The 27,799-nt window shown below is 36.0% G+C and overlaps 2 protein-coding genes across 19 annotated transcripts in view; both read left to right on the forward strand.

Annotated features, from left to right (window-relative positions):
• LOC135106761 (uridine-cytidine kinase 2-like) overlaps positions 1 to 13,562 on the forward strand; it is a 190,082-nt gene extending 176,520 nt beyond the window's left edge. For 4 of the 6 annotated variants that reach the window (XM_064016038.1, XM_064016036.1, XM_064016033.1 and 1 more), the window contains one exon: positions 8,809 to 9,565. In XM_064016038.1, the coding sequence (XP_063872108.1) occupies positions 8,809 to 8,939 (131 nt within the window). In that variant the 3' untranslated portion in view covers positions 8,940 to 9,565. Of the gene's footprint in view, positions 1 to 8,808; positions 9,566 to 13,344 lie in introns of those variants that run through there. The other 2 variants (XM_064016037.1, XM_064016034.1) reach the window with 2 other exon arrangements.
• Positions 13,563 to 21,375: 7,813 nt separating this feature from the next.
• LOC135106765 (serine/threonine-protein phosphatase 6 regulatory ankyrin repeat subunit B-like) overlaps positions 21,376 to 27,799 on the forward strand; it is a 136,384-nt gene continuing 129,960 nt past the window's right edge. For 8 of the 13 annotated variants that reach the window (XR_010271458.1, XR_010271457.1, XM_064016045.1 and 5 more), the window contains exon 1: positions 21,378 to 21,724. Coding sequence is in view for 8 of the 13 variants with exons in the window: in XM_064016045.1 (XP_063872115.1) it covers positions 21,509 to 21,724 (216 nt within the window). In the remaining 5 variants the exon portion in view is untranslated. Of the gene's footprint in view, positions 21,725 to 25,241; positions 25,391 to 27,799 lie in introns of those variants that run through there. The other 5 variants (XM_064016041.1, XM_064016050.1, XM_064016040.1 and 2 more) reach the window with 3 other exon arrangements.

Here is a 27,799-nt window from a genome sequence, read left to right on the forward strand (position 1 = left end):
TAATTTTACATCCTGCTTTGATTATTTGCAGAGGATCTTCATGAGCTCATCTTGATATTATACATTCCAGTGCCAAATTCTAAAAGTGCCTTGGCCATATTTAAGAAATTCTCACCATCCTTTAAATGCAAGGTAGACCTGATCACTGCCTAGGCTAGGTGTTCCATTGCTGCTAGGCCTTGAAGGTTATGATGGGGCTGCTCAGGTCGGAAGTAACAGGCTTGCAAGGAGAGGTGTCTTGTCCCTGCAGTGGACTTGTAGAGATATCTTGTCTAGCTCCACATATCACCAGATCACTGATACATTAGCTTCCTTCACTATGAGATAGTTTGTCTTTCAGCTATATCATTCCAGCTATATTCTTATGTGTTGTGAGATTATTTCTTCTTTGTAGTAACTAACAAAAACTCAGTAGTTGCTATGTATATCAGAAGAAACCAATGGAAAGTAGGACTGTCATGATCTTAGAATATGTATAGATCACCCTCAAAACATGAAAATTAGTAGACTCATTTTGGAAGTGCTTGATGTGTGAGTAAAATAGAAATAAAAGATATAAGAGATATGAAAGTGATATAGTTAAAGAAGGCCCTTGATGTTATGGTTCTTTGGGAGATAAAATGGCAAAGTAGGAAGGGGAGGAGGAAGCTATTTTAAGAGTTGCAATGTTAGAAGTTATATAATGGTGGAAAGAATGCAAGGAAGAGGTGTGTGACTATTGTCACAAAGGATTGGCCATAAGAAACGGTGAAGGTATAGTAGATAATCTTGAGTGATATGCATGAGAGACACATGCAGGAAGAGGTAGATAATAGTGTGTGTTTATATTGCTCAAAGTAAGAGTATAGGAGAGCAATAGCTAAGTTCCTGAAATTGCTGAAGGAAGGAAGATAATTTTTGTCTGAGATAAAAATATGAAACAGAATGCAATGCCATAACTGAAATAATTATGGCATTGAGAATGTCTACCTAAGCCAGTAAAAGTGGAGAACATCTGGTGGATATGTATGAAGAAAGAGAGAAGTTATAAGAGAAAATACAATGGCTTTTGGAGGGGTATTCAGATAAACATTGAAGTTGATTGATGAATTGATGTGGAAAGATTTAGTCATTGATGTACCTACTGATGGATAGGTTCTAAAGGTAGAGGCAAGTGTAAATGTATTTTAAAGGATGTACAGAGACTTCAAATTTCACTTGGGAATCACAAAGCAAAAATTAGGTTATGATTTTTGAAGAGCTCAAAGAAAATTGAAAAGTGGCTATAAGAATTATCAGATGAGAACTGCAGTTACAAGATGCAAAGTAGAATATGGAGATAACTTGAAAATTGTGATGAAGAATATAAATAGATAAGTAAGTTACTGAGACCTATTCCCCAGAACTCTATCAAGGGGATACCCACGATTGAAGAGATTCTATTTGGTCCTGTCCTTACACTCAATTCTTGCACATTCCATTCTTCCAAGTCTTTCAAGTATTCCATCATCCTTTCATGAAGTTAAGTACTCTCTCTGCCAATTTTTCTACTGCCACTTACATATTAACTTCATATCTGTCTTTGTTTGAAGAATGGCTGTCATGTATAGCGATGTCCCACTTGTAAAGCCTTACTGAACTGGGTGGGATTGAAAGTTTTTATTCACTGTTTTCTTTCTTGCAACTGACTATCTTCAGTCTCTCACTGAGTACCACAGAGTTGCACTCCACATTTCATTCCCTTGCCACTGAGTACCACAGAGTTGCACTCCACATTTCATTCCCTTGCCACTAACAGACATTTTCATGTACGCTTTGATTGAATTACCATGCATTCTATTCACACTACAAGCACCTCTCAAGTAACTTGTCTCTATTTCTCTTTCTTAAAAGAAGAGAGAGAGAAAAAAAAGGAGTGTGTGTGTGTGTGTGTGTGTGTGTGTGTGTGTGTGTGTGTGTGTGTGTGTGTGTGTGTGTGTGTGTGTGTGTGTGTGTGTGCGTGTGTGTGTGTGTGTGTGCGTGTGTGTGTGCATATATATATATATATATATATATATATATATATATATATATATATATATATATATATATATATATATATATATATATATATATATATATATTGTTTATTGAAATGTAAAGCCACTGACTTTTCTCTCAACATACCTACTTAATGTGTGGTTGATGTGTCTTACAATCCTCTTCTAACCAACTCATTTGTGCTCATTTTTCTTCATGTATTCCATCCACCTCTGTGCTGGTCTTTCCCTTCCTCTCTTGTCCTATACTTCCATTTCCATCACTCTTTTTCCCAGATATGTTTCATCTGTTCCCAACATATGTTCGTACAACTGCAGACTTCTTTCATGTACTTTATTTTGATACCACCACCACATTCATAGATCCTCTTGACCCTTTTTTATATTATTTTGTTTTATTTGTTTACTTTTTTATATAGGAGGGACACTGGCTAAGGACAACAAAAATCCAATAAATAAAAAAAAGCCCACTGAGATGCTGTTCCCCGAGTAGGGTCCAAAGTGGTAGTCAAAAATTGAAGGATAAGTGTCTTGAAACCTCCCTCTTGAAGGAGTTCAAGTCATAGGAAGGTGGTAATGCAGAAGCAGGCAGGGAGTTCCAGAGTTTATCAGAGAAGGGGATGAATGATTAAGAATACTGGTTAACTCTTGCATTAGAGAGGTGGACAGAATAGGGGTGAGAGAAAGAAGAAAGTCTTGTGCAGCGAGGCCGCAGGAGGAGGGGAGGCATGCAGTTAGCAAGATCAGGCAGGAGAGCAGGTAGCATGAAAAATAGTGGTAGAAGACAGCAAGAGATGCAGCATTACAGCAATGAGAAAGAGGCTGAAGACAGTCAGTTAGAATTATTACCCATCATATTTTCATTTCTGTTACAAGCAACTTTTCTCCTGTGCTTTCTTCAATGCAATGCACTAAACATTTATCAGAAAAATACTTTGTAATATACTTATGTCATTAACAGTGCTCTGTAACATAAGTGCTCCTGTGGTGTGGTGGCTAGTGCACCTAGCTATCTGCAGGTCTTAGTTCAGATCTGGGTTGGTACAGTCAGTGGACATAACCTGTGGAAACCCAAGTGTCACAGTGCTCTGTTTCCTAGGATAAGGGATATTATCTACCACAGGTATCTTGATTGTTCAATGAAAGAGATGATACTAGGGAAAGCAATAGTATTTACTATATGGATGTAGGTGGAGGGTGAATGTGCATAGAGGAGTTGGTAGGGAGGAGGTAGAGATAGCATTAGCCAGGGCAAAGTGTGGCACAGCTGCAGGCGTAGGTGGAATACATGTGAAAATAGTGAGGTATATAGGTGGCAAAATAGTATATTGGATGTTTCTGATATGTGATATGGCATGAAGGCTAGGAGAAATGTTAGATGTTTAGAGGAAGGTCATGATAGTAAAGGCTGTAATTGATTATAGGAGGATAAGTTTGCCTAGTGTGCCAAGAAAAGTTCGTGTTAGATTCTTGATTAGAAGATTGATGTATGAATCAGAGACATGGATGTAGAGTAGGGCATAACTGTTAAGAGTGTGTGCTATGAAAATGAGTTATCTAAGAGGGACATATGAAATGAGAAGATGGGTGGGAGGGTGAAAGCAATGAAAATGTGTAAAGGTGAAGGATGTGCTATTAGCAACTGTTCAAGTGAAACAAGATGTGGAATGGTGGCATGGGTGAAAAGAAAGACATGGAGGTCATATTAAGAGAATGACAAATAAAGAGTTTATAAATTAAGTGCATACAAGTGAAATGAAAGGTCCAAACAGGAGAACAACACTACTTGGAAGAGGGAAGGATTGGGTACTGAAGTACATGTATGAAAGGTGCTGATAGAATCCAAGTGCTTAAACAAGCAAGAAGGGAGTGTTTGGATAGGGAAAGGTGGAGACTCTTCTGCCATGGTCACACTCTTGGGGATACTCCAGGAAGGAGCAAGGCATCAGAGAGATTGGTAGGTATATAGACATTGCTAAGTCATCAGAGTGGGTTTTACTATGTTTAATCATGAAGAGAAGGTTCATGATGTGGCTTTCATTGGAGAAAATTTTTCAAACGGCACTGTTTCCAAGTGCACAGACCAAAGGATTTTGACACTGTACACATGGATTTTTTTATATTTATTCATTTTTTATCTTTATTTTATTATTATTATTATTATTATTATTATTATTATTATTATTATTATTATTATTATTATTATTTTATTTTATTTATTTATTTATTTTATTTATTTATTTATTTTTTTTTTAATAAGAAAAGTAATATGGAAGGCTTGTGAAGTCCAGCAAGAGGTTAGATACTATTCTAATAAGAGAAATATTGTCAAATTTAAGTGTAACTGTTAGACAAACCATATGTAAGTACAATGATCTTTTTGAAAATACAAATCAAGAAAATACTTCACAGTGTATTCTTAAAAAGAATTTCAAGATGCCATCACAGAGGATTCCCAAGAATCCTTTGCTAAATTCATTAATTTGCTTGGAAACTCCACATTAAAAAAAAAAAAAAATGTAAAACCTGGAGAAAACAACACTGGAAGAAAGTCATGTTTAGCAACAAGAGCACTTCTAAGTGCATTTTGAACACCATGTTGGTCCCTCAGGTTCACCAAATTCCATTTGACACTCAAGTAGAGGACTAAGGGATCTAGATGGAGTCATCATATGTGATGCATATAGTGGGAAAAGGAATAGTAATGTTGCTACTTTTTCTCAGAATTATCACAATGAATTGGCAATGCTATGTTGATATTCTTGATAACTTTAAAAGTCTTGAAACTGCTTCCACCATGCATGATGGTGCCTTATTTCACAAGGCCCAAGCAGTGACCCAATGGTTCAAACAACAAAAGTCAAATGATTGGCTAGACAGTTCTCCAGGTGTATACTGGCTGAGAATGTGTAGAAGCTCATGAAACAAACTGGGAAACAAGAACATCAACAATGTTGCCAGTCTCCTTTATTACTTTGGAAGATGTTCAGAGAGTGTGCCACATCCCATCTGATACTGTTGAAGATATGAACAAATATCGCATTTTATTTTATTTATTCATTTATTATTTTTTTTCAGAAGGTAATTAAAATTACAACATACTCATAGGCTCATTGTTACAGCCTATGAGTGTTACACACTCATAGACTCATTGGTTAGAATGAATAATACAGACTTGGTGGAAGCAAAAACTGTACAGTCAAGTCCTGCTATTATCTGGCCATGCTGCTGAGTGGCCTTATGTGTGATCTATTCATCTTGACTTTCATTATAATTTCTGTCAAGGGGAGGATCAGAAGATAATATGAACCTTGTGAAACTTTTCCTTTGTAAACATACCATCCTCCATCAACACTAGGAGCTGGAGTTTGTCACCATCAGTAGCATAATATATCCAGCCCTTTGGTTGGAAATTGGCCCAAAATGTCCATGTCAAGCTCCTTGTATTGAACATGTTTATTTCAGATGAGCCTAGTGCTAGCTGTTATGTTTTACAACACACTCTTTTTATTGTTTTCTCAAATCCAATCCTACTTGTTTAGGAAATCTCCAGTTGTATTGACCAATCCAATAGGTTCAGTACTAAAATAAAATTCAAATGGATGGGTAGAAGTATACATATATACAAAACTGATGGAAAATAAATCTGAGAGGAACATAAGATTGCTGGGGACTTTTTTTTTGCCCAGGGTCATTGCAACTATAGAATGTTCCTCTCTGAAATGATCCATGGTGTGTGTGTGTGTGTGTGTGTGTGTGTGTGTGTGTGTGTGTGTGTGTGTGTGTGTGTGTGTGTGTGTGTGTGTGTGTGTGTGTGTGTGTGTGTGTGTGTGTACCATCTCAATACACAATGTTTACAAAGTTCATTTTGTCTACCTTCACTTCTACTTTTATCCAAGTTTTATCATTGCTGAATAAATCAGAATAAATCAGTGTCTCCATTCAGGATGTTGAATTTCTCTATTTCATATAAATATAAACTTTTTTTCATTTTCATTTTTTTTTTTTTTTTTTTCTTCCTGAAAACTTCAGTTTTTTTTTGTCAACTCCTTCAAACCCTCTTACCCTTTGAAATATAACTGAATCTGGCCTTCCTAATATCATTATAAAGGCAGATGTACCTGTTTCTCTCTCTCTCTCTCTCTCTCTCTCTCTCTCTCTCTCTCTCTCTCTCTCTCTCTCTCTCTCTCTCTCTCTCTCTCTCTCTCTCTCTCTCTCTCTCTCTCTCTCTCTCTCTCTCTCTCTCTCTCTCTCTCTCTCTCTCTCTCTCTCTCTCTCTCTCTCTCTCTCTCTCTCTCTCTCTCTCTCTCTCTCTCTCTCTCTCTCTCTCTCTCTCTCTCTCTCTCTCTCTCTCTCTCTCTCTCTCTCTCTCTCTCTCTCTCTCTCTCTCTCTCTTTTATGAAGGGAACACACCACAACTACTTACTGCATCTTTTACATCTTCCATTAGCCAAAAATGACTCTGAGTCCCCTGAGAGAAAGCATACAGAATGTAATCACCTGCCAGTGTGGTGTGATGCCTGGGTTGTCACCTAGGCATGATGGGTGGGGAGGTGTCTTGCTGGGAAATCATGGAGGCTTTTGTAAGAGAGACACTGATCAAAGGTAACAAAAACCCACGCACACAAAAAAAGCCCCACAGAGGTGCCAGTCCCAGAAGAAAGATTAAAAGAGTCATCTGATGATGTTGATGGTCCCATTTAATTTCAAATGCTTTCCTGCATCCAAGTATTTCACAAGTTTCAGCACCTTATTTCATTCAGATGATAGAGCTTATATCCATGCTTTATTAATACTCAACTCAGTTCTTACTTTTATCCTATCCAGCATCTTATTTCTAGCTTCTCCTTCCATGTAAAGTAACATTTTCTTCTTACTGAGTAATTTGGAGTATATTTATTATGTTATATATATATATATATATATATATATATATATATATATATATATATATATATATATATATATATATATATATATATATATATATTATTTTTTTTTTTTTTTTTTTTTTTTTTTATGTCTTCATTTTACATCAAAGTTCTCAAAATGTATCCTTAAAATTTTACTCAGCTTTTTCCATAATTTTCCTTTTCTGGTGTTTGCTTTTCTTTAATCCATCTCTTCCATCTCAATTATCATATTTTCATTCTTACAAAGAAAATTAATATTTTTTTTTATTTTGTATGTAATTAGTTACATAGTTGCATTTATATTGTTGCAGCATACATCATGTTCCTTGCATGGACCACTCTCACATACAAATTATTCTAGTACTTCTATGCTTCTGTGGAGGAAAGCTGTTTCTTAATGTCTCTCCTACAAGCTTTCTTCTGTATTGGCCCTTTCATTCTGCACACATTTCTTTATCTACTTACTCCACTTCTTTCATCATTCCTTAATGTTGTGTGTGTGTGTGTGTGTGTGTGTGTGTGTGTGTGTGTGTGTGTGTGTGTGTGTGTGTGTGTGTGTGTGTGTTGAAGATATTTTGATATAGAAAGCTAATTATATATTTTATTTTTAGTTTTGTTATATGCTATTGAAATAAATTTACAACATATATATAACATTATACCATTTTTATTATACCCCAGAAAGTGTAATGTTTCTTCCCTTTCAAAAAACTATCATTGAATGCACAAACTGACAACCCTTCTGCACATATACATTCTTAACAAGAATGCATATTCTTGTCATTCAAGAAGTAATTCCTAAGTCTAGGAGCAGTCTTGAGCAAGAACACAAAGTTCCCAAAGTTTATGCTAGCAAGATAAGCAAGCATTGTATATTAGTATGTAGTGTAGATGAGTGTTAACAGTAAATTGCTTGTATTGAACTGAATTATCGTTTTATTGGCCTTCAAGATTTTAACTGTAATCTCTTAGATAAAAGAATACTTTAGAAGAGATTATAGACAGAATGCTTCATTATAAGAATGTCAGAACATTATAACATAGTTTTACAAATTAATAGTTTACAGCTGACCAATATCCATTCTGCAATGATAGTTAACAGTTGCAGTTCTTACATACTGCTACAAAATGTTTTCATCTACTAATGTAAGATAAGACTGATACCCTCAGTAATGTGTGCACTGGAATCCCGCTTATTAGTTCTAGGCTGTACAAAATAACTTTGTGATGCACAGCACTTCTGTATTTCATTGTGTTGGTTGACAGAAAGCAATCCATCTCATTACAAAGCACTGAGTTAAAATTGTGATGCTCATTCATTTTGTCTGATTATTATTAATATTATTTTTTGTGTGTATATATATATATATATATATATATATATATATATATATATATATATATATATATATATATATATATATATATATAGCAAGCTCAATGATTTGCTTTCTGTCAATTTCCCGTATTTGTGTTGGTGACAGAAGCCAGCAGATACTAAGGTGAGTTAATTTATCTATTGTTATTTTTTTACTTTTTCATATGTATGATTAATAATTTAATTCATAAAGGTGTTTGTCTATCAAAAGGTAAAATGAAAGTATTACTAGAATGTAAAACTAAGAATACTGTGGAAGGATATATATATATATATATATATATATATATATATATATATATATATATATATATATATATATATATATATATATATATATATATATATATATATATATATATATATATATATATATATATATATATATATATATATATATATATATATATATTGCATTCTTGAAAAATATAATTTGTAATGATTAATACTGGTAAATGTTTATGTGCATTCAGTACTCAGTGTGTTCCCTCCTTTCCAGTTGCAATTGATCTCATTGTGCAACACATCCGGGACATTCTCCGTCCAGGTCAGACGGAGGAAGAGGACCACCGCCACCACCTAAAGCGAACAAGACACAATTCAGATAATTTTTTCAAACGGCCTCACTAAGGTTTGCATTTTTAGATTATGATGTTCATTTAATTATTTACTGGTGTATCTTTGGTTGCAGTTATATATTGTTGTAACTCATATGGTCCACTATCTTAATTCTTGTGAAATTTTATGGATTCTTTCAAATATTGGGCCCTTACATACATTTATGCAAGTGTAAATTCTTTTTATATTGGTTTTTGTCAGATTTATATATGTATCATATGATTTTTAAAAGATGTTGATCAGTTGAAATTATTGTGCATCTAAAAATATATTCTTACTTGGTATTTTTGTAACTAAAACAAAGAGGATTTTTAAAGAAGAATTTCAGTTAGAACTTCCTGCAGCATGAGTCAGTGATTTAATATTTCCAGTTTTTATATCAAAAGACACCACATTTCTAAATAAGTGCAACAGGCAGCATATGATAAGGACCAAGCATTCTCACTGACAGGCAGTGATGGGTTAGGTGCTTGATATAGAGCCATATTCAGTAGTGAGAGTTTTGCTGCAGTGCTGCAGTGCAACCCTCAATGACTTAATCATCTAAAAAAAAAAAATCATTTGGTAAAATATTTAATTAAACAAACTGAAGACTACTTCAGATTAATTTCTTGTTAAAATTAAACAGTATATTATCAAGACTGATACATTTCCTTACTGTACCAGATTTTGTACAATCTCTCTCTCTCTCTCTCTCTCTCTCTCTCTCTCTCTCTCTCTCTCTCTCTCTCTCTCTCTCTCTCTCTCTCTCTCTCTCTCTCTCTCTCTCTCTCTCTCTCTCTCTCTCTCTCTCTCTCTCTCTCTCTCTCTCTCTCTCTCTCTCTCTCTCTCTCTCTAAGAGGTGAAGTGATGGTTTAAAATTAAGGAAAGTGGTGGTTTAAAATGTGGGGAATATGGTTTAGAATAATATTACATAGAGTTGATCCAAAGATTATTCTAGTCTCCTTTTTTCATGACTAGTCTCTTTCTCTGCATTTCGCTTTGCGTCACTTATTAACTTATAACTCTTCAGTATTGTCTTATCTGCTAAAAATTTTGACCATGTCAACAGTCTTCTGTGGAGCAATTTGACATGCAAGGTCATTAAATGAGAATCTTTGTTGTGAAAGTATGAATCCACAATCTCTTATCCAAAATCCTTGAGACCAAACACTTCAGACTGAAATTTTTCAGATTACAGAATGGTAGATGTTTACCATTGTTTTTTAATAGAGATATAAACCATATAATTTCTATTATATTTTTTATCACCAGGTAATTAATAAGTCATGAAAAATAGAGAAAGGGAACAAAACCTGCCATTAAATGCTTTTGATAAAGTTAATGGAATAAAGATGTTGAGAGCACCACCTTGAACTGCTGCTACCTCCATTGTTATCATTACCATCACCACTCTTCACAGTCAGCTGCATGGTTACCTGCCTCAGCAATTCATTCATTCATCTTTTACTGTTGCAATTCATAATCATGAAACCCAGTGAAATTGTCAGGGTTAATGGTGTTGAGTGGGATGATGGGACATTATCATGTTTTTTTGCAACCCTTCTGTTGCTTTGTTTGCAAAATGACTGACAGTTGATGGCAAATCACTGCTGATGTCATCTGCAAGAAATGTTTTGTGTTAAATGACCATATACTGTATATTCATCATTGTGAGAGCACAGAATCATATTCATAAAAGTGAATAAAAGTATCATTAACTCTTTAAATGAACAGACAGTGACTTAAGGTGTCTTTTATCATCTTATATACATATGTACATGGTGACTACTGTAGTCAAGTGGAAGGGTGCAATACTGCTTCACTGCAGAGCCATCCACAACACCACTTCAAATGTATCAGTTATTGACTATGAGAGTTAACTCATTTTTATTAACTTTTTTGATAGATTTATACAATGATACAGTTTCTGGTCACCACTGTCACTCTTTGGTGCCAAGCACAAGCAAACTCTTTGGTTTGCAAAATTTTAGATAAAAATTGTGGACCTGTACTTCTCTCCCTTCCTCCCTCCTTAGCTGCAGTGACCATTTTGAATGAAGCTTTCCTTGTGTGTGAGAAACACGTGACAGTAGAGCCTTTACAGGTGATGTTTCAGAAGGTTACCACAATTTTCAGTTTAAATGAGATCAGAAGAATTACTTGGACAATCATTAAGTTCACACAGAAAATTGCAGTAACCTTGTGAAACATCAATTCTTTTCCATAAATATGATATAACAATCAAGTAGATTAAAATAAATAATTGGATCCTCTTCAACTTCCAGCTGCAAGTCAGCATCGATTATAACTTCTTACTTATGATAAACATATGAGAGGTGTGATAAAAAAGTGCTCAATTTTAAGGTGAGGGACAAAATGTAAGTTACTTTTTGGGTTCTAACTACTATGTCCTTCAAAGTGTTCTGTTTGTCACTCTACACACCTCACTTATTGGTCTTTGTTGAAACATTTCTGGAACTTCTGTTCTGAAATGGCTACCAACTGTGCTATTGCATAAATAAGTGATGTCTCTTCAGCTCTCAGTTTTGTTTAGGGAATAGTCAGAAGTCACAAGGAAATAGGAAGCCTAAACAACCTGAATTCAGTACTTGGCTAAGAAATTCTGAATCAGGTGCAAAGAATATGCCTGGGCATTTTCATGATGCAGCTGCCAGTTGCCTGACTCCCAGACCTCTTGTTTCTTGCCCAAATAGCATTCTTCACATTTGATCTAAGATTCCTTATTCTTCATACATGACTCTGTGTGATTTATGGCTGTTCTCTAAGCTGAAGATGCTGCTGAAAGGGTCCCAATGTGAGAACCAAGAGACGTCACACAGAATACACACCAGGTAGCCATACCAGAAGAAAACTTTCAATTTTTTTTTCCATTCATTGAAAGGACCAGTAGGCTGAATGTGTGGTCATAAGGGCCACACTTCAATGGACATAATTTTTTTTTTTTTTTTTACCCTACCCATCAAAAGCATATTATTTTTTACTTTTAAAGTGTCTTTGATGTTTAGCAGATATCTGACTCATCCTTGGTATACTTTCACACACTTAAAGGGGCAGTCATCTCTGGAAAGTGTCCAAATTTAAACTATACAGTAGAGCATTATTGACATTGTCTTGCATAATTCTTAAGGCTTTTTGGCACTCAAATGGAAAAGAGATGCTTAGATTGTTTTGGAGTTAGTGCTGTACTGTGTTCATCTATGTCCGTTTAGCTGCTTGTGATAATTTTTCAGTTTCCACAAAAGAAATGTGGAAATGGGGCATTCTCAATTCATGCCTGAAAATATTTTCACTTTTCTGGCAGCATAGGAACTTTTAGGGAATAATAATGAACCATAACCACAAAGTTTCTCTCACAAAACTCACTACAGATTCCTTCTTCTCTACCTTATTATTTTCAAATCCAGCCATCTCCCACACATCACTTGATGCACAATAATCAATGAAAAGGCAGAAAGTTTACTTAACTTACAGGCTGAAATACAAGTGTTTTCCTCTTCCAGCAGTTGGTGACTTGTCCCATTTCATAGAGAAAACCTTTCTAGAAGACAAAAACATGATTTTCAAAAGGCATTGTATGAAAAATATACTGGACATTGTTTATATCATGTCATCCATAAATTGAGTCTTGGCTCACTCAACTGAGAATTCTTAATGAATATCAACACAGAGCTGAACACTCTTTCATAAATTACAGATTTCACTATTGCAGAAAGTGTGATTTGGTTTGTTTGTCTGCATTTGCAAGAAATTTAACACTTATTTTTGGTTTCTTATTTGGAGAAATAATTTTGTAAATGTAAGCATGCCTAGAAACTTAGCTTTGATTTTCTAGGGAAAATGCTCTGTATATTATAATATAATATGAATTAACATATATTTTACTTGAAGTATGATTATGTACTATGTCCAGTTCACCATAGTAACCAATTTCCAATTTCTTGAAATTGCCTAATATTATTCATAAAAATGCTCAATATGATGGATGAGTAATTAGGTAATTTTCAGCCCTTAACTATGAAAATATCATATTGAATTATTTTAATAGTACAGTACATATTCAGAAAATATGAACTAATGTTTCAGTACTAAAAGAAATGCAAATGGTTTGCATTTGTATATTCAAAAATAGATTTCAGAAGTTAGTGCATTTGCACCCAAGATAAATAATGTTTTGACTTGGCAGATTTGCACTTGCAAAAATTTTAGGGGCATTATAAGTGAACTTTTTCAATTTGGTGGCATTACTAAGATGCTCAATTTTCTTTCTTGAAAAGTTCGTGAATACCCATTTTGATTTCTCACTTCTGTTTTTTCATTACTTGAAGTCATTCAGTTAATACTGTTTTTAGGTTTATCCAGAAAAATCCACAAAACCAAGCCAATGTAATTTATTTTTTTTCTTTTTTTTTTCCAGTCATGGCCCAGAAACTTGAGTGATAAATTCTTGTAAATATGAACATTGCATTTATTAACATGAAATAATATGGAATAATAAGGTAAAGTGAGGTTCATCCTCACCTCTTGTTATGATTCTGCTAAATGTAATTCAGAGCTTATCTTTAAACATCCACCTCTGTATACTGCCTCCACTCTCTCTCTCTCTCTCTCTCTCTCTCTCTCTCTCTCTCTCTCTCTCTCTCTCTCTCTCTCTCTCTCTCTCTCTCTCTCTCTCTCTCTCTCTCTCTCTCTCTCTCTCTCTCTCTCTCTCTCTCTCTCTCTCTCTCTCTCTCTCTCTCTCTCTCTCTCTCTCTCTCTCTCTCTCTCTCTCTCTCTCTCTCTCTCTCTCTCTCTCTCTCTCTCTCTCTCTCTCTCTCTCTCTCCGGTCATGTTACACTATTTATTGCTTAAGGTCTTGATCAGTACATGAACATTGTTCAGTAAAAATTGACAACAAAGGGACTGTTTTCCCCATCATTGCTTGTGTATTCTTCAGGTTGATAGAAATATAGCTTACCATAATGCATATAGTATTTTAGTAGTAATAGCCTTAGAAGCCAATTTCACCTAAAGTGCTTCTCGAAGGTCACCCTTTGGCTAACAATTACTCAAGAGTAATTGTATATCACTTGACAATGGATGGGACTTTAACCCAGTGCCTGAGTACAACTCACTGATGACTTATTCACACAACCACTGCAAGGAGATTCTGCTTTTCAGATGAATGAGTCCATGAAGAAGTGTTTGTTGTTTATGTGCCACCAAAGTACTGATGAGTCAGGAATAGAATACAGCACATGAAAATATTTTATTACGAAGAGTAATTGGTTGGAGGCTCTAAAGACAAATATAAAAAGCAGGCTTTAATAGATTTAATAATGAAACTCAGTATTATAGGAATTTGATATAACACAATAAGCTTTCAGAGTTGTATATACTCTATCTCATTATTTCATTTTCTTAACTTTTTTTTTTACTTGGTAACCAGATTATTCAGATACTTTACCCATAAAGCATTTTAACAATTTTCTTGATTCATAATTGGAAGTCCTATAATCATAATTTTTTGCTTCTTTTTTATATTCAACTGTCACAGAAATAACTTTAGTGTGAAAAACAGTAAAGGAATATAGTGATGGTAATGTATTGTAGTATGAATTAGTCAGTGGAGAAGTATGAGAAGACTTGTATATAAAAGTGGTCTGTGATAGTTCTAAGTTGTTACCCTTTGTGAATTGTGTGTTTACCATACTTTGCATTCTCATGGGAAGTTAACTGAAGATCACAATTCTCTTTCAAGAGGAGCCCTACTAAAGTTGACTATAAACAATGAAGCACAAATCATAATGGATATTGTTCAACTTTTGGAGGGTATTTCTTGAAGTGCCAAGTGAACTTCAGTTGCAAAAGAGCATAACAGTGATGGAGTGGAGCAGAACATTGTTCAGGATTGTCCCAGGTTCTAGGTCTATTTCTTTCCTTACTGACATTGTATGATGAATTGATGAGGTTTAAGTTTTTCTTTTAATATACAATATTTGTTTTATATTTTTCATACATATCCCTAGAACATAGTTTTCTTATAGAAATATTATGCATATAGCAATATTGCAAATAATAGTTTTAAAAAAGTTTGAAAATATTTTTCTCGATAAAAAGAGAAGGATTTTAAAAAGCACTTGTGGCCCACAGATCTCTTTGCTAGGCAATCATGTTTTTTTTTTTTTTTTTTTTTTTTTTTTTTTTTTTTTTTTTTACCCATCATGTTAAACAGTGGGGTGACAGGTATGTACACTTCCATTCACACTTAATGAAACTTGCAAGAACAAATGGCTTTACACTTCAGGCCATTTGTATTATAGTCTATTGATTCCTAACTTGAGCCCTTTGGCATGGCCCAGGAAAGACCACATTGTTGAAACATCACTGATGACATGCACATTGGCGATCTGTCTCACTGTTAGTCTGTACATTATCTATTTATGGAATATATATATATATATATATATATATATATATATATATATATATATATATATATATATATATATATATATATATATATATATATATATATATATATATATATATTCATAATACAACTGCATGGTGTTATGAATGGATTGGGATTTGAGGGGAAGACGAAAACTCTGTAAACTTTCCATTTCACTCATCAAAGTGACTCATGTGACATTGCTGCCCAAGTGACCTTGACCACAGGTGTCCATGACACAAGTGGGGTGGCAGGCCTCTCTGAGTAGAGTGATGGAGTGATGTGGCAGCAGCACGGTCTCTTGGAGAATCCCTGAGCCATGCCCAAAAACTTAAGTTAGAGTCGAAGAACTACAGTCTTGTAAATCCTAAGACTTTTATTAACCACTTGACTTGTATAAAACAAGTCAGGATTTAGGTCCTGTATTAATACAGTCTTCCAAAACAAATTCCTCATTTTGAATCTCCTTAATCATTGTGTCCACCAACATCAAGATAACTTAAGGCTCTATCATTCAGTCTCTATCTCTTTGACACCTCACTCCCTATAGGAGAGTCCCCAATGGTGGCCACAACAGAAGAGCCTCCACCTCCCCCATATACAAACGCATCCTTCTTGGTAGTTTAAGTTCTCCTCCTCAGTTAGCACCTCTTTTGCACATGTACTTCATGTCCTTTCACCTTCCAAGTGGCCATCCTCTCGTGTTAGGACCTCCAATTTCACTCATGTACACTTTCTTGAAGTCAAATATGTACTTTCATTAAGAAAATTATTAGGCTTATTTCCAAAGTAATTCCACAACCATCAAGACACTTCTCACTATTCAACAAACAGCTGTGACTCAATTAAGTGGGGAGAAATAGAACTCCAAACTGGAATATTGTAGACTTTATTAAGTTTGATTGGTTCCAGTTACATAACTTTTCATTTTCTCCACTCCAGAGTTAGTTTGCTGCAATAGAAAGTTATATGTAAAACATATACTGTACATAAATAGGAGAGTGTTAGAATAGTTTTTTTTTTTTTTTTTTTTTTTTTTTTTTTTTCAGTACAGTGTTGGGCTGATGTTAAGCTTGTTACTCATACATTCATACAAAGAAGCAGTAACATTATCATCCTGTTTGCTGCTGTGCTTCATCCTTCAGCTCAGTTCTCCAATGTACTGAGAGTCAGTTTGGGAAAAATATTTTATAGGTGAAATTAATTATTGTATTAGAGAAGCATTGTCATAACAAGGTTGTTTACAGGTAGTGTATTAAAAAGTGTGCAGTTACAAGATGTTTCTATTAATCCCAGAGCCTAAAAGTTTCTTTTCACATTTTCAGGAAGATGTTGCTCAGAATCTAACTATTTTATAATTCTTTTAAACTATAATATTATAAGGTGTCTTCTATCTCCTCTTTGCTTTAATTTGTCATTATATAAGAAATATGAATTGCTAGATTATGAAAGCAGGATAGATGAAGTTGAAATGTAATACTGATGAGGTGTTTGAGGGACATTGTTATATATATATATATATATATATATATATATATATATATATATATATATATATATATATATATATATATATATATATATATATATATATATATATATATATATATATCACACCAGAGTGCTGCTGCACGAGTATCCTGATAACTCTTGAGGAAGTTTTAGTCAAGGGGAGGTGAAGGACTGAATCAAACACTAAGTTGTAGAGGTTACCAGTTAAAGGAGTCAGAGGCTGAGAATGCTGGTTAACTCTTGGATCTTTAAGATGGAAAGAATGATGGTGAGTTGTACAGCAGGGCCAGGAGTGGATGAAGGACACATAGTACTGTAAATTCATAAGATTAGTGATGATGAAAATAATGGTAGAAGACAAAATGGTTAACATTCCATCAGAGTGGTAGAAATTAAAGACAGTTAAAGGAGAGGTAATGGAATGAAAAGTTAAGACTCCATCCTGATGAATGAAGCAAAGTGAGTACCATACAGCAGAAGCTTGAGCTGTACTATTTGTAGAGCAGGTAAAATCCCTGTATAAAGTTAGTTTAATGAAGGGAGAAGATAACTACGAGTATTTAAATAGCACAATGATTATAGTATTTTAAGCCACTTTTTTCACATCAAATAACTCAATGAGTCATCATATAAAGTAGAGGTGAGAACAAGGTCAGAGAAACACATAATAGTGAAATAACCTAGTTTATCAGGTGAAAGGAATAGGTAAGGTAGGTAGAGATGTTAACATATCCCTTTCCTCAGACTGCTTTGGTGTTAGAAGATAAATTGTCACTACCAGTCATATGCCTATTGTATCGTCATTATGGAAGATTCAAGTTATGGAGATGAGCCTGGTGGCTAAATGTTGTAACAGAGAGGGAGATGACAAGGGTAGAGTTGTGCACTGACAGCCCATCCTCACCCCCTTCAGTAGTTCTTGGTAAAAGATGCAAAATGATCAGGAAAATATAATGAGAGTGAAATGATTGTCACAGCTCATTTTTCTGACCGGGAATTGCTGCCCAAAGCCTTAGTGCGAAATACTAGACACTGCATGGGATTGGTGGACAGCATTTAATACTCCCCCACACTGATGTACTTAACAACACTCTCCTATGGAGCAAGGGAGAAGGAAAGGAAAGAGGAAATCAAATGGCAGAGATGGCACAAATAAGTTTGTCGAAACTGCTTTAACAGGAAATAAAATATGTGATTTCCATTTGAGACCTTTAGTAAAGGATGACCACCCCAATATTTTTTTCTTTATGTATCCAGGAGGACAGCCTGAAAAAAAAAAAAATCAATGCTGTTACCTCCCTCTCCGCTAAAAGAAAAAAAAAAAGAAAAATAAATAAATATATATATATATATATATATATATATATATATATATATATATATATATATATATATATATATATATATATATATATATATATATATATATATATATATATATATATATATATATATATATATATATATATATATAGTAAAAAAAATGTAGGAGAAAATGCCAATTTATTTTTTGAGATATCTTGACACTCCTTTCTTGGAAGAGTTCAAGTTGTGAAGAGGAAGAAGTACAGAAACAAGAAGAGAGTTTCAGAGTTTCCCATTAGAAGTGATGAAAGAGTAAAGACACTGGTTGACTCTTGCATTAATAAAGAGGACAGAATGGGAATGGAAGTAAGTATAGTCTTGTAAAGTGAGACTGTGGGGAGGGGGAGATGTTTGCAGTTGGCAAGTTGAGAACAGTAGCCATGAAAGAAATAGTAGAAGATGGAATTTGTAGGTAATGGCACACCTCGCTGGCTAATGTGACCTGTGACAAGTGCCAATGAGAAATGTGACTGCCTATTGTCATGGCAACTCCAGCTCCATGAAATTGTATTTACCTAATGCATTCAAGGTGACAATAATGGGTAGTGACCACTTTGACACTGATTTATCGATTAAAGGAATAGAAAAGTGGCCAGTCATGTGATATGAGTTCTTTGCATTAAATGAAAATGTTTGGAGAAAATTGCAGAAATATTCTCAAAAGACTTAAAAAAAAATGTAGTTGAGTAAATTAAACAAACCATCAGTTTCATTTACTATTTTTACAATCATTATGCAGTTTTGCTTTCCTTTCATCAACAAAGTAGTCTGCACATTTATCTCACACAGAAGTAATATGCTGCCCCTCCAACAGACACGATGACACTGCTGTCTTATCACAAAGTCAACTTTAGTAACAACTGCACAATTGAATACACTCCATGTGTGCACTACTGCAGTTGTTGGGTGGATGTAACTACACTGCAGAAAATCCTTTGTGCAGTGCCTTAGCTAGATAGTGATAAATGGTGATAGATTCCGAAGACTCAAGAGCATGGGCAATAGAGCAAGTTACATTATTATGTAAATAGATGCAACAGCTAACTTTGGAATTGGAACAGAAAAGGATCTGCTGTCAGTGGCCTCAGACACGTGGGTTGTGGTGAGGAATAGGTGAGGATTGGAGTAGAGGAGGAGGAGGAGGGGGCCAATTTAAATTGTGACTTGGGGTGCCAACTGTTTGAGCCACCACTACAAATAGATCTTCAGGATTGGGACTGGATTTATGGTGGAATGTTGTTTAACATATACCAGCTCTTAGTAATCTGTCTGATTGAATACAAATGTAAGATGGCAAGCTGTTCATTGTATTGCAGCTCAGACATTCCCACAGTCTGCTTGGTTTACTTCCTTTGGACCAATTCAAGTATGCCTGTGTTCTAAAGAAACCAAACTTATGATCAGATGTATGTGGGATTTGTACATACAATGTTATTATAGAATTGGTGGATCTACACAAAGTGGCCTTAAGAAGGTTAGATGAAATTACTTTTCTAAGGTCTCACAACACATTGGTGTTAGGTTCATGGGCTAAATGCAAATGGAGCATGCGCTTCTCTTGAATACTGGGATACTAGAATATTTCGAGGAAGAGGGAGGTTGAGCTGTCAGAGACAGAGGTGGGGAAGCATGAGCATAGGATCATAGGATGTGCCCTATCATTATCCATGCTTGAGTTAACGTCAATATCTGGACAAGGAAACAAAATCAAAGTGGCTATGGAAGACTTGTAGAGGTGAGGCTCTTCATTTATGGACATAGAAGAGAATTCATTAATAAAAGTCATTGCCATTAATATGTAATTGTTCCTTAGTGAACCACCAGGTAAACGTAGGGGACCAACTTAAATGATACCCAATTTTTCGTGCCCACGCGAACACTGTCACATTTTATGATTATAAAAGTTTCATATCCCATTTTCTCTAGCAGCATCTCTTTAGAGAACGTTAAGGCGCCTAGACTTATCTATACTCATTTCTAGTTGCTTATTTTTCCAGAATGTTTTATTACTTTAAATTCTGTCATTCCTTGATGATTTGTGGCAGAAATAAACTTAGAAATTGGGGAAACTGATATGATAGAGCCATTGTGAGAGGCGAAGTGAATTCCAGACATCACCCACACAACGGAAACCACTCCATCAAACTCTTCAAGAGGGATTTCCCATCGACAAACAAAACATTTTCCACGTTAGATTTGTAACGCTGCTTGCGACACACACACACACACACACACACACACACACTAGTTAAAACTAAAGTTCTTTTCTACTAAGAAGGAAAGAAAAATAAAACTAAATCATGACCCTCAAAGAATATCACACTACGTTGCTGTGGCTGCCTTTTATAGTACTAGTTCAGCTGTATATCTTGACAATCAATAATAATAATAATTATTATTATAATAATAATAATATGTAGTGTTAATTAGTGGATATTCTTATACGTGTTACGTGTGTGTGTGTGTGTGTGTATATATATATATATATATATATATATATATATATATATATATATATATATATATATATATATATATATATATATATATATATATATATATATATATATAATTAAATTGTTTGTTTACATATATCATCATTACCGAACACTGTCAGTTACCTTGATTATTAAACTCTTACCGACAATGTTCATTATTTGGAACATGCACAACTTTCACAACGATATGAACAATGTAATGACTACTCAGTCACTGATCACAATGCCTGCCTTGGTAGACAGTAAAAAGTCAGCATTGCCTTTCACGTAGGCTATGCTGTATAACGTTTATTTCGTGTAGTATAGGTAGCAATCGCTGTTGCCAACCAAAATATGTTTGTCAGAATGCAAGAACAAGGAAAAAAACAATCAGGTTATTCATTCATTCATTCATTCATTTATTTTTTCCCGATCGTCAGAACACCAATTAAAGCGAGGGAGCAACGAAGGGATGCATGAGATGAAATATCCCATGATAAACAAACATTTCCAGTGTAATTCAGAAATGCAATAATGAAAATTATGACTTCAAATCATATCTATATGTGTTTTAATACATTTTTAGCATTTTGCAATTATTATAGGGCACAAATATCAAAGAGAAAGTTCATGTCCCAACTCGCCCTGCGCAGCTCAATCCCGGCACAACATTGACCGAGGCTGTCTTTACTGGACAGGCGGCGGGTAAGGACGTGGCTCCGCTTGTCCGTAATATTCCAAAACATTTGAAGCCTATCATAATATCAACCTGAAAAAACATCTCATTATTACAAATGTCAACCGAGGTAAACAGAACCCACAGCGGCAACTGGAGTGTGATGAGTGAAACTGCCTTAGCTAAGAACTTTCCGCTGCACCGGGCGTGTCGTGATGGGGATGTGGCGGCACTCACCGCTCTACTGCAGCAGGACGCCACGCACCGCCACCTCACTCTCGAGGACACCTACTATGGCTGGACACCCACACACTGGGCTGCCTACTTCGGCAAGGTAAGCTGACCTGACAGATCTGAATAGCCGACCTGTCTTTGTGTTCTGTCACGTCCGCCTAGTAACTGCATGTTTCTGTGGCACACCTAAAGGGGTGACGGTCACTATGCAAATTATGATCTAAGTCTGCGTGTTTGTGTTATTAGTGTGATTGAGTTGTCGCGTGTATCACTCTTTAGTGATTAGGAATAAGTATGTAGTGACAGGGTTCACTTTCCCGCCAAAAGTTTTAATTATCCAGTGCTGCTGGCAACACTTGACAACAACCCACCGCCCCGGCTGTTTTCATGACACTAGAGTTGGGAAGGGGAACGGGTGTCGAATTGTCAAGTTAGCATGTTTGCGGTAATAGTAGCAGTAGTAGCTTTACGAAGTAATGTTCATTTCTCAACAAATATCAAGCTTCTAAGATATATATATATATATATATATATATATATATATATATATATATATATATATATATATATATATATATATATATAAAATTTTAATTTATTTTTGTATTATTATTATTATTATTATTTTTTTTTACTGAGTAGAGTTAATTCATACTACTGCACATAAACGTTTTGTGTACGCGCCTGAGTACACGGTGAACGTTTGTTTTGAGCAGTGAGTAATAACTGTACGTAAGACAGATGAATGATCCTCATGGCTGACCGATCACGAGCTTGCTTCTGCCTTATCACGGATCTCGCATCTGGAACAAGGGTCGAGGTTGTCTAGGGATGCGGCGCATAGCGTGCTTCGGGGAAAGTTGCCTGCTTGCGCGTGGGCGAGAGAGTGAGGGTACCGCTTGCCAGGCTTGAGGTCAATAACACCTGCACATGTGTCCGCCAAGTCATGCAAGCTTTTATTTTAGTTTTGCGTTAGTACATACCAACCTACGTACCTTTAACGTCAAGGCATCTTTTTTCTCCTTATTTATTTATTTATTTTTTTTTTTTTATTATGAACTTTCCATTACATTGCCGTCCATTGACCAGAACATTGTGAAAGCCTACGTGTTTGTGAGCTGTCAGGGGAAACAAAGGGTGATGGGAGGGTGGATGCTAGTTATGGAAGGTTTCCTCCTTTCAAGGTGGAGATGCTGGGCACGTGTAACTGTTGCTGCCCTGTTGCCAACTCCCTGATGCTCCGCCCACCTGCCGCGCGCCACTCACCCGGATGCGCAGTATCCTGAAGCTATTTGGCAGTCACACATCTCTGCCTGATGTCATCGCTTTTACCAAAAAAAAAAAAAAAAAAATAAATAATAATAATAAAAAAAATAAAGCAGATGTCACTCAAGTTGGCATGTCACCCTCCTCAGCGCTTTGTGCTGGAAGATCAGGAGACCGACTCAGGGTCAGATTCAAGTTTCTGTTTTTAACGACTTACTCTTGGGAGTGAAGTTGATTTATGACTCGTTGTTTTATGTGAGCTCGTTGAATTGGCGAAATCTGATTCGTTACGAAAATAAACCCACAAATCAGAGAGAATAAGTATTTGAATAAGCGATAAAACCGTTACCTTATCACATTCAGGTGTGTGTGTGTGTGTGTGTGTGTGTGTGTGTGTGTGTGTGTGCGCGCGCGGCGAAGAATACTCACTAGTCACTGCACTGGTAAACACGCTTTATTTTAAAACGCCTAATAGTCATCGCTCAGGAACTCATACCAAACTATTCTAAATAGTAACCTACTTGTTATTGTTATTTGTACACACGTTTTAATATTACAATTGTTTTAATACTGGGGAAAAAAATGAAATGTACCTTAGGTCAAGATTTTCGCCACATTATCGCCCCTCCTTGATAAATATGTTGGACACAATGTTGGGCATTTTTTTTTTCATTAGTTACCCAGCCATTCTATTCTAACGGAGAGCCACACCTCTGGAGGGCTGCGCTCCCACTGGATTCCACCCCCCCCCCCCCTCTCTCTCTCTCTCTCTCTCTCTCTCTCTCTCTCTCTCTCTCTCTCTCTCTCTCTCTCTCTCTCTCTCTCTCAATATTCACCGCCCTCCCTCCCTTTATAATTATAATGACGATGTTCAGTATCTCACATTCCGCTGCAGTGTTGCATCTGCAATCTTAAACGTACAGTTATTTCATGATCACAGTTCCTCTTAACTGGGTAACAGTAGTCTCCTTCCCGCCCCCTCCTCCTTCGGTTTCGTTATCAAAGAACTTTTTATCATTAACTCACTGGACTTCAGACAGAATTTGAGATGTACGAGTATAATATGTACATAATTTCAGATTTGCTGACTTTATAGCAATGCGTAAAACTTCGAAGGAACTGCAGCACACACAAAACTAGAAAGTATTTACTCTCAAGGCTGAAATTTAATGTGAAGAAAACTATGTTAAATCATATAGACTGAAAGTAAAGGATGGCATTATAAAGTGTCAACGAGTGTTATATTATCTGGGTATGGAATATATATATATATATATATATATATATATATATATATATATATATATATATATATATATATATATATATATATATATATATATATATATATATATATACATACATACATACATATATATAATTACTGAAGCCGAATTGTAATGCGTGATGTAATAGTTGATGAAGTCCAATAAGACATCAGTAAGTGTTGTTTGTGTGTTAAATTTATCATCCTGCATTAGGGCGTGACATTTGGAGTGAAGAATTCTGGACATTATATTCCTACTAGCATTCATCCAGACCAAAGTGAGTGCCTTTCTTTGTAAGCTGTGGTTATTTACAGTGCTCCCAGTTAGTTGCTGTTAGAAATTGTTTGTACACTCACAATCATAACAAACGCGTCAGCTGTTTGAGGCATTTTTCTGTGCGTGACTCTCTTACACACACACACACACACACACACACACACGTATAAAGGAGGCTTATCAAGGACAAGACTAGTAAGAACAAGCCCACAGCTATCACTTTCCTGTAAGTGCGAGAGTCCGCCTGAAACGAGTAATTTCGTGAAATGACCATGGAATTTTTGTCATTTCACGAAGTGGCTGATAGCGCAGTATTTCTCGTTATTTTGACTATCGAAAGTGACGGTATGTTGTGTACTACCAGCACATTACCTAACAAATAACTGCTGGACTACTGTGATTGGCTAGTGCCAATTCGCGTTAATTCCCGTCGAAATTAATTCGCGTTAATTCCCGTCGAAATTACATAAAGAAAATAACAAAATCTCAGAAAATATAGGACGAGATGTTTTTGCTGATTAACTTTTATAGCCACAAGGCCGAAGAAAATGAGAGAGAGAGAGAGAGAGAGAGAGAGAGAGAGAGAGAGAGAGAGAGAGAGAGAGAGAGAGAGAGAGTCCGACTTGGAATAAGTGACGACCCAAGTTTGTAAGATCGTCGCCAGGGGAATAATGTTCTTGAGACTTGTAAATATTATAAACCACAGGTCAATTGGATCTTTTTAATCTATTTTGAATGACCAAGTGCGTCGCCTGGCAACTCAAAGCACACCAGCTGCCATGAGGAATTTTAACAGCTAGCTGGAGTGAAGACAGAACTGTGTTGGGACCTGTGGAGAGTCGAGACACGAGTCGAAATAACTGTAGATTGCACTGAAGTAGCTTTGAATTTGTCATGACTCTGTCTTGACAAAATGGGGTCATTGTCTTCGTGAAGTATGCCGCCAGTCTTCCAAAGTATGTAAAGCATGAGTAATATATGTTTGTGATAAACTATCGTTACACGTTAATATTCTGAAAACCGGACATGCAGCGTGTTGATACTAGCGGTGTTAGTGCGAATGACTGCTGTGATATAAAAGTGAAAGCATTTTGAAACAACAATAAGGAACAATATATTAGACGATGCTGGAGGCAAGTGAAGGTGATCCCTTGTTAATGACGTCAAAATAATTCGTGTGTAAAACTTGTAGTCTTACGACTCTTCGTAAAACAACTAGAGGTGCAGTGCGATTAACGGACCAAGGTCTCTCTCTCTCTCTCTCTCTCTCTCTCTCTCTCTCTCTCTCTCTCTCTCTCTCTCTCTCTCTCTCTCTCTCTCTCTCTCTCTCTCTCTCTTATCACATCACAATTGCTTCCAGGGATGAGACCAGACGGAGGTCATGCATGGAAGCTAGGCTATGCACGCATGCCCGTACTCTACTGAATAGGGAAGAGAAGGATGGTTGCTTTCATGTCGCATTCCATGTTATTCAGTATGCCGGTATGGCAGAAGCCAGTCATTTAATTTAGCACCAGAAAGGAACACTGACACTTGAAGCTCGTACTATGATGTGGAAACTATGGGTATATCTCTTGAACGGACATTGAACTCGTGAAATATTAAGATGAATTAACACGATTTACCTCACAGCTGTACTATAAAGGACTCTGCAGGATACAGCAGCTAAGGTCATACACCTCCGATAGTGTTTGTGGTGAAACATTTAACGTATTCAATGAAGTGGTGCCTTGACTGGCTTCAACGCTCGACTCTGACAGCTGGAGTCACGACCTCTACAACCATGCCGTCTAACACTACACGAGACAAAGGTTACCATGGTTGAATCGATCTGAAACATACGTAGGTAACAGAAGCTCAAGACTTGACGCAGGACTCGAGCTAGGCGTCGCTCAGGTGTGCGAGAGGAAGTAAGTCAGATATGGTGATGAGAGAGGCACTGTGTACACGTGCATGTACAGCCTCCACTGCCAAGGTTGTATCCGGCACTGTTGCCAGGGCGAAAGAAGGGCAACTTCCAACCTAGAGACATTGCCAAAATTGACATGGATTTTTTTTTCTTTATCTCATGTCTGTGTAAAGTTGTAAACGAATGACAGGAGGACTCTCTCTCTCTCTCTCTCTCTCTCTCTGTGTGTGTGTGTGTGTGTGTGAGGAAGGCATTGCTGGTGGAGGAGGTGGTGAAGCATCAAGGAACCTTGAGTGTGGAGCGTAGTAATGTTGGGTCTGATAGGAAGTCATGTGGCCTGGCTGGCGGTGTCTCAAGTATATTGTTATATCTACTTACTTTAAGTCGTGAGGACGTAAATGTATCCCGTCATCCATGAAAGACGCCTTCAGAAATCGACATCGACATTTACATAGAACCATGGCCTATCAGTAAGAACTATGAACTATTATATTAGTGGTGCTTCACGAGACTGATCCGCGGGTTCAGTGCAGTGTGTGAATGCCAGGCAAGGAAGATTGAGGGGGCTCTACGGTCTTCCTTGTTGCCAAGTCGCGCTAACACAATACATGCGTATGTGGCACGCTTCCCAGAGGGAGGCGATGTTGTTCTTTAGGCTTTACCTGTAAGAGGCAGCCTGCGTGGAAGAGAAAGGAGACTCCACAGAATGCATGTTTGGTCTGGTGCTGCGAAGGTGTTTGCGTGGAGACTCACGTGAATAGTTTCCGCAAGGAGACAAGGGAACAAGCTGGTAGACAACATGACCCTTCACGCACCACTGGCGTCTTCCGCGCGAGTTGTCGTGTAGAAGCAGCTTGCAAATATATATATGTTACAGTCAATACCTGAATCCAGACAATTTGTAAAGTGACTTATTTTTTCAGGCAATTTGTGAACTGCCTGGTTAGGTTAGGTTAGGTTAGGTTAGGTTAGGTTAGGTTAGGTTAGGCAGTTCACAAATTGCCTGAAAAAATAAGTCACTTTACAAATTGTCTGGATTCAGGTATTGACTGTAACATATATATATATATATATATATATATATATATATATATATATATATATATATATATATATATATATATATATATATATATATATATATATATATATATATATATATATATATATATATATATATATATATATATATATATATATATATATATATATATATATATATGTGTGTGTGTGTGTGTGTGTGTGTGTGTGTGTGTGTGTGTGTGTGTTGCAGGCTGCCTGAATAGCGATTCTTGCCCTTCATATCGATTCAGTTAGTTTTAATAAGTTTTAAAGATTTGTAATTACCGTAGATTTTGAATTTGCTATTGGTAGGGATATTAAACGACTATATTTGTTCATCTCGTTGGCGATCTTCAAACTTTCCTTACCGAACATTGTTGGTCCATATCGCTAC

This window comes from Scylla paramamosain, chromosome 14 (assembly GCF_035594125.1).
Source record: "Scylla paramamosain isolate STU-SP2022 chromosome 14, ASM3559412v1, whole genome shotgun sequence".
Classification (NCBI taxonomy): Eukaryota; Metazoa; Arthropoda; class Malacostraca; order Decapoda; family Portunidae; genus Scylla; species Scylla paramamosain.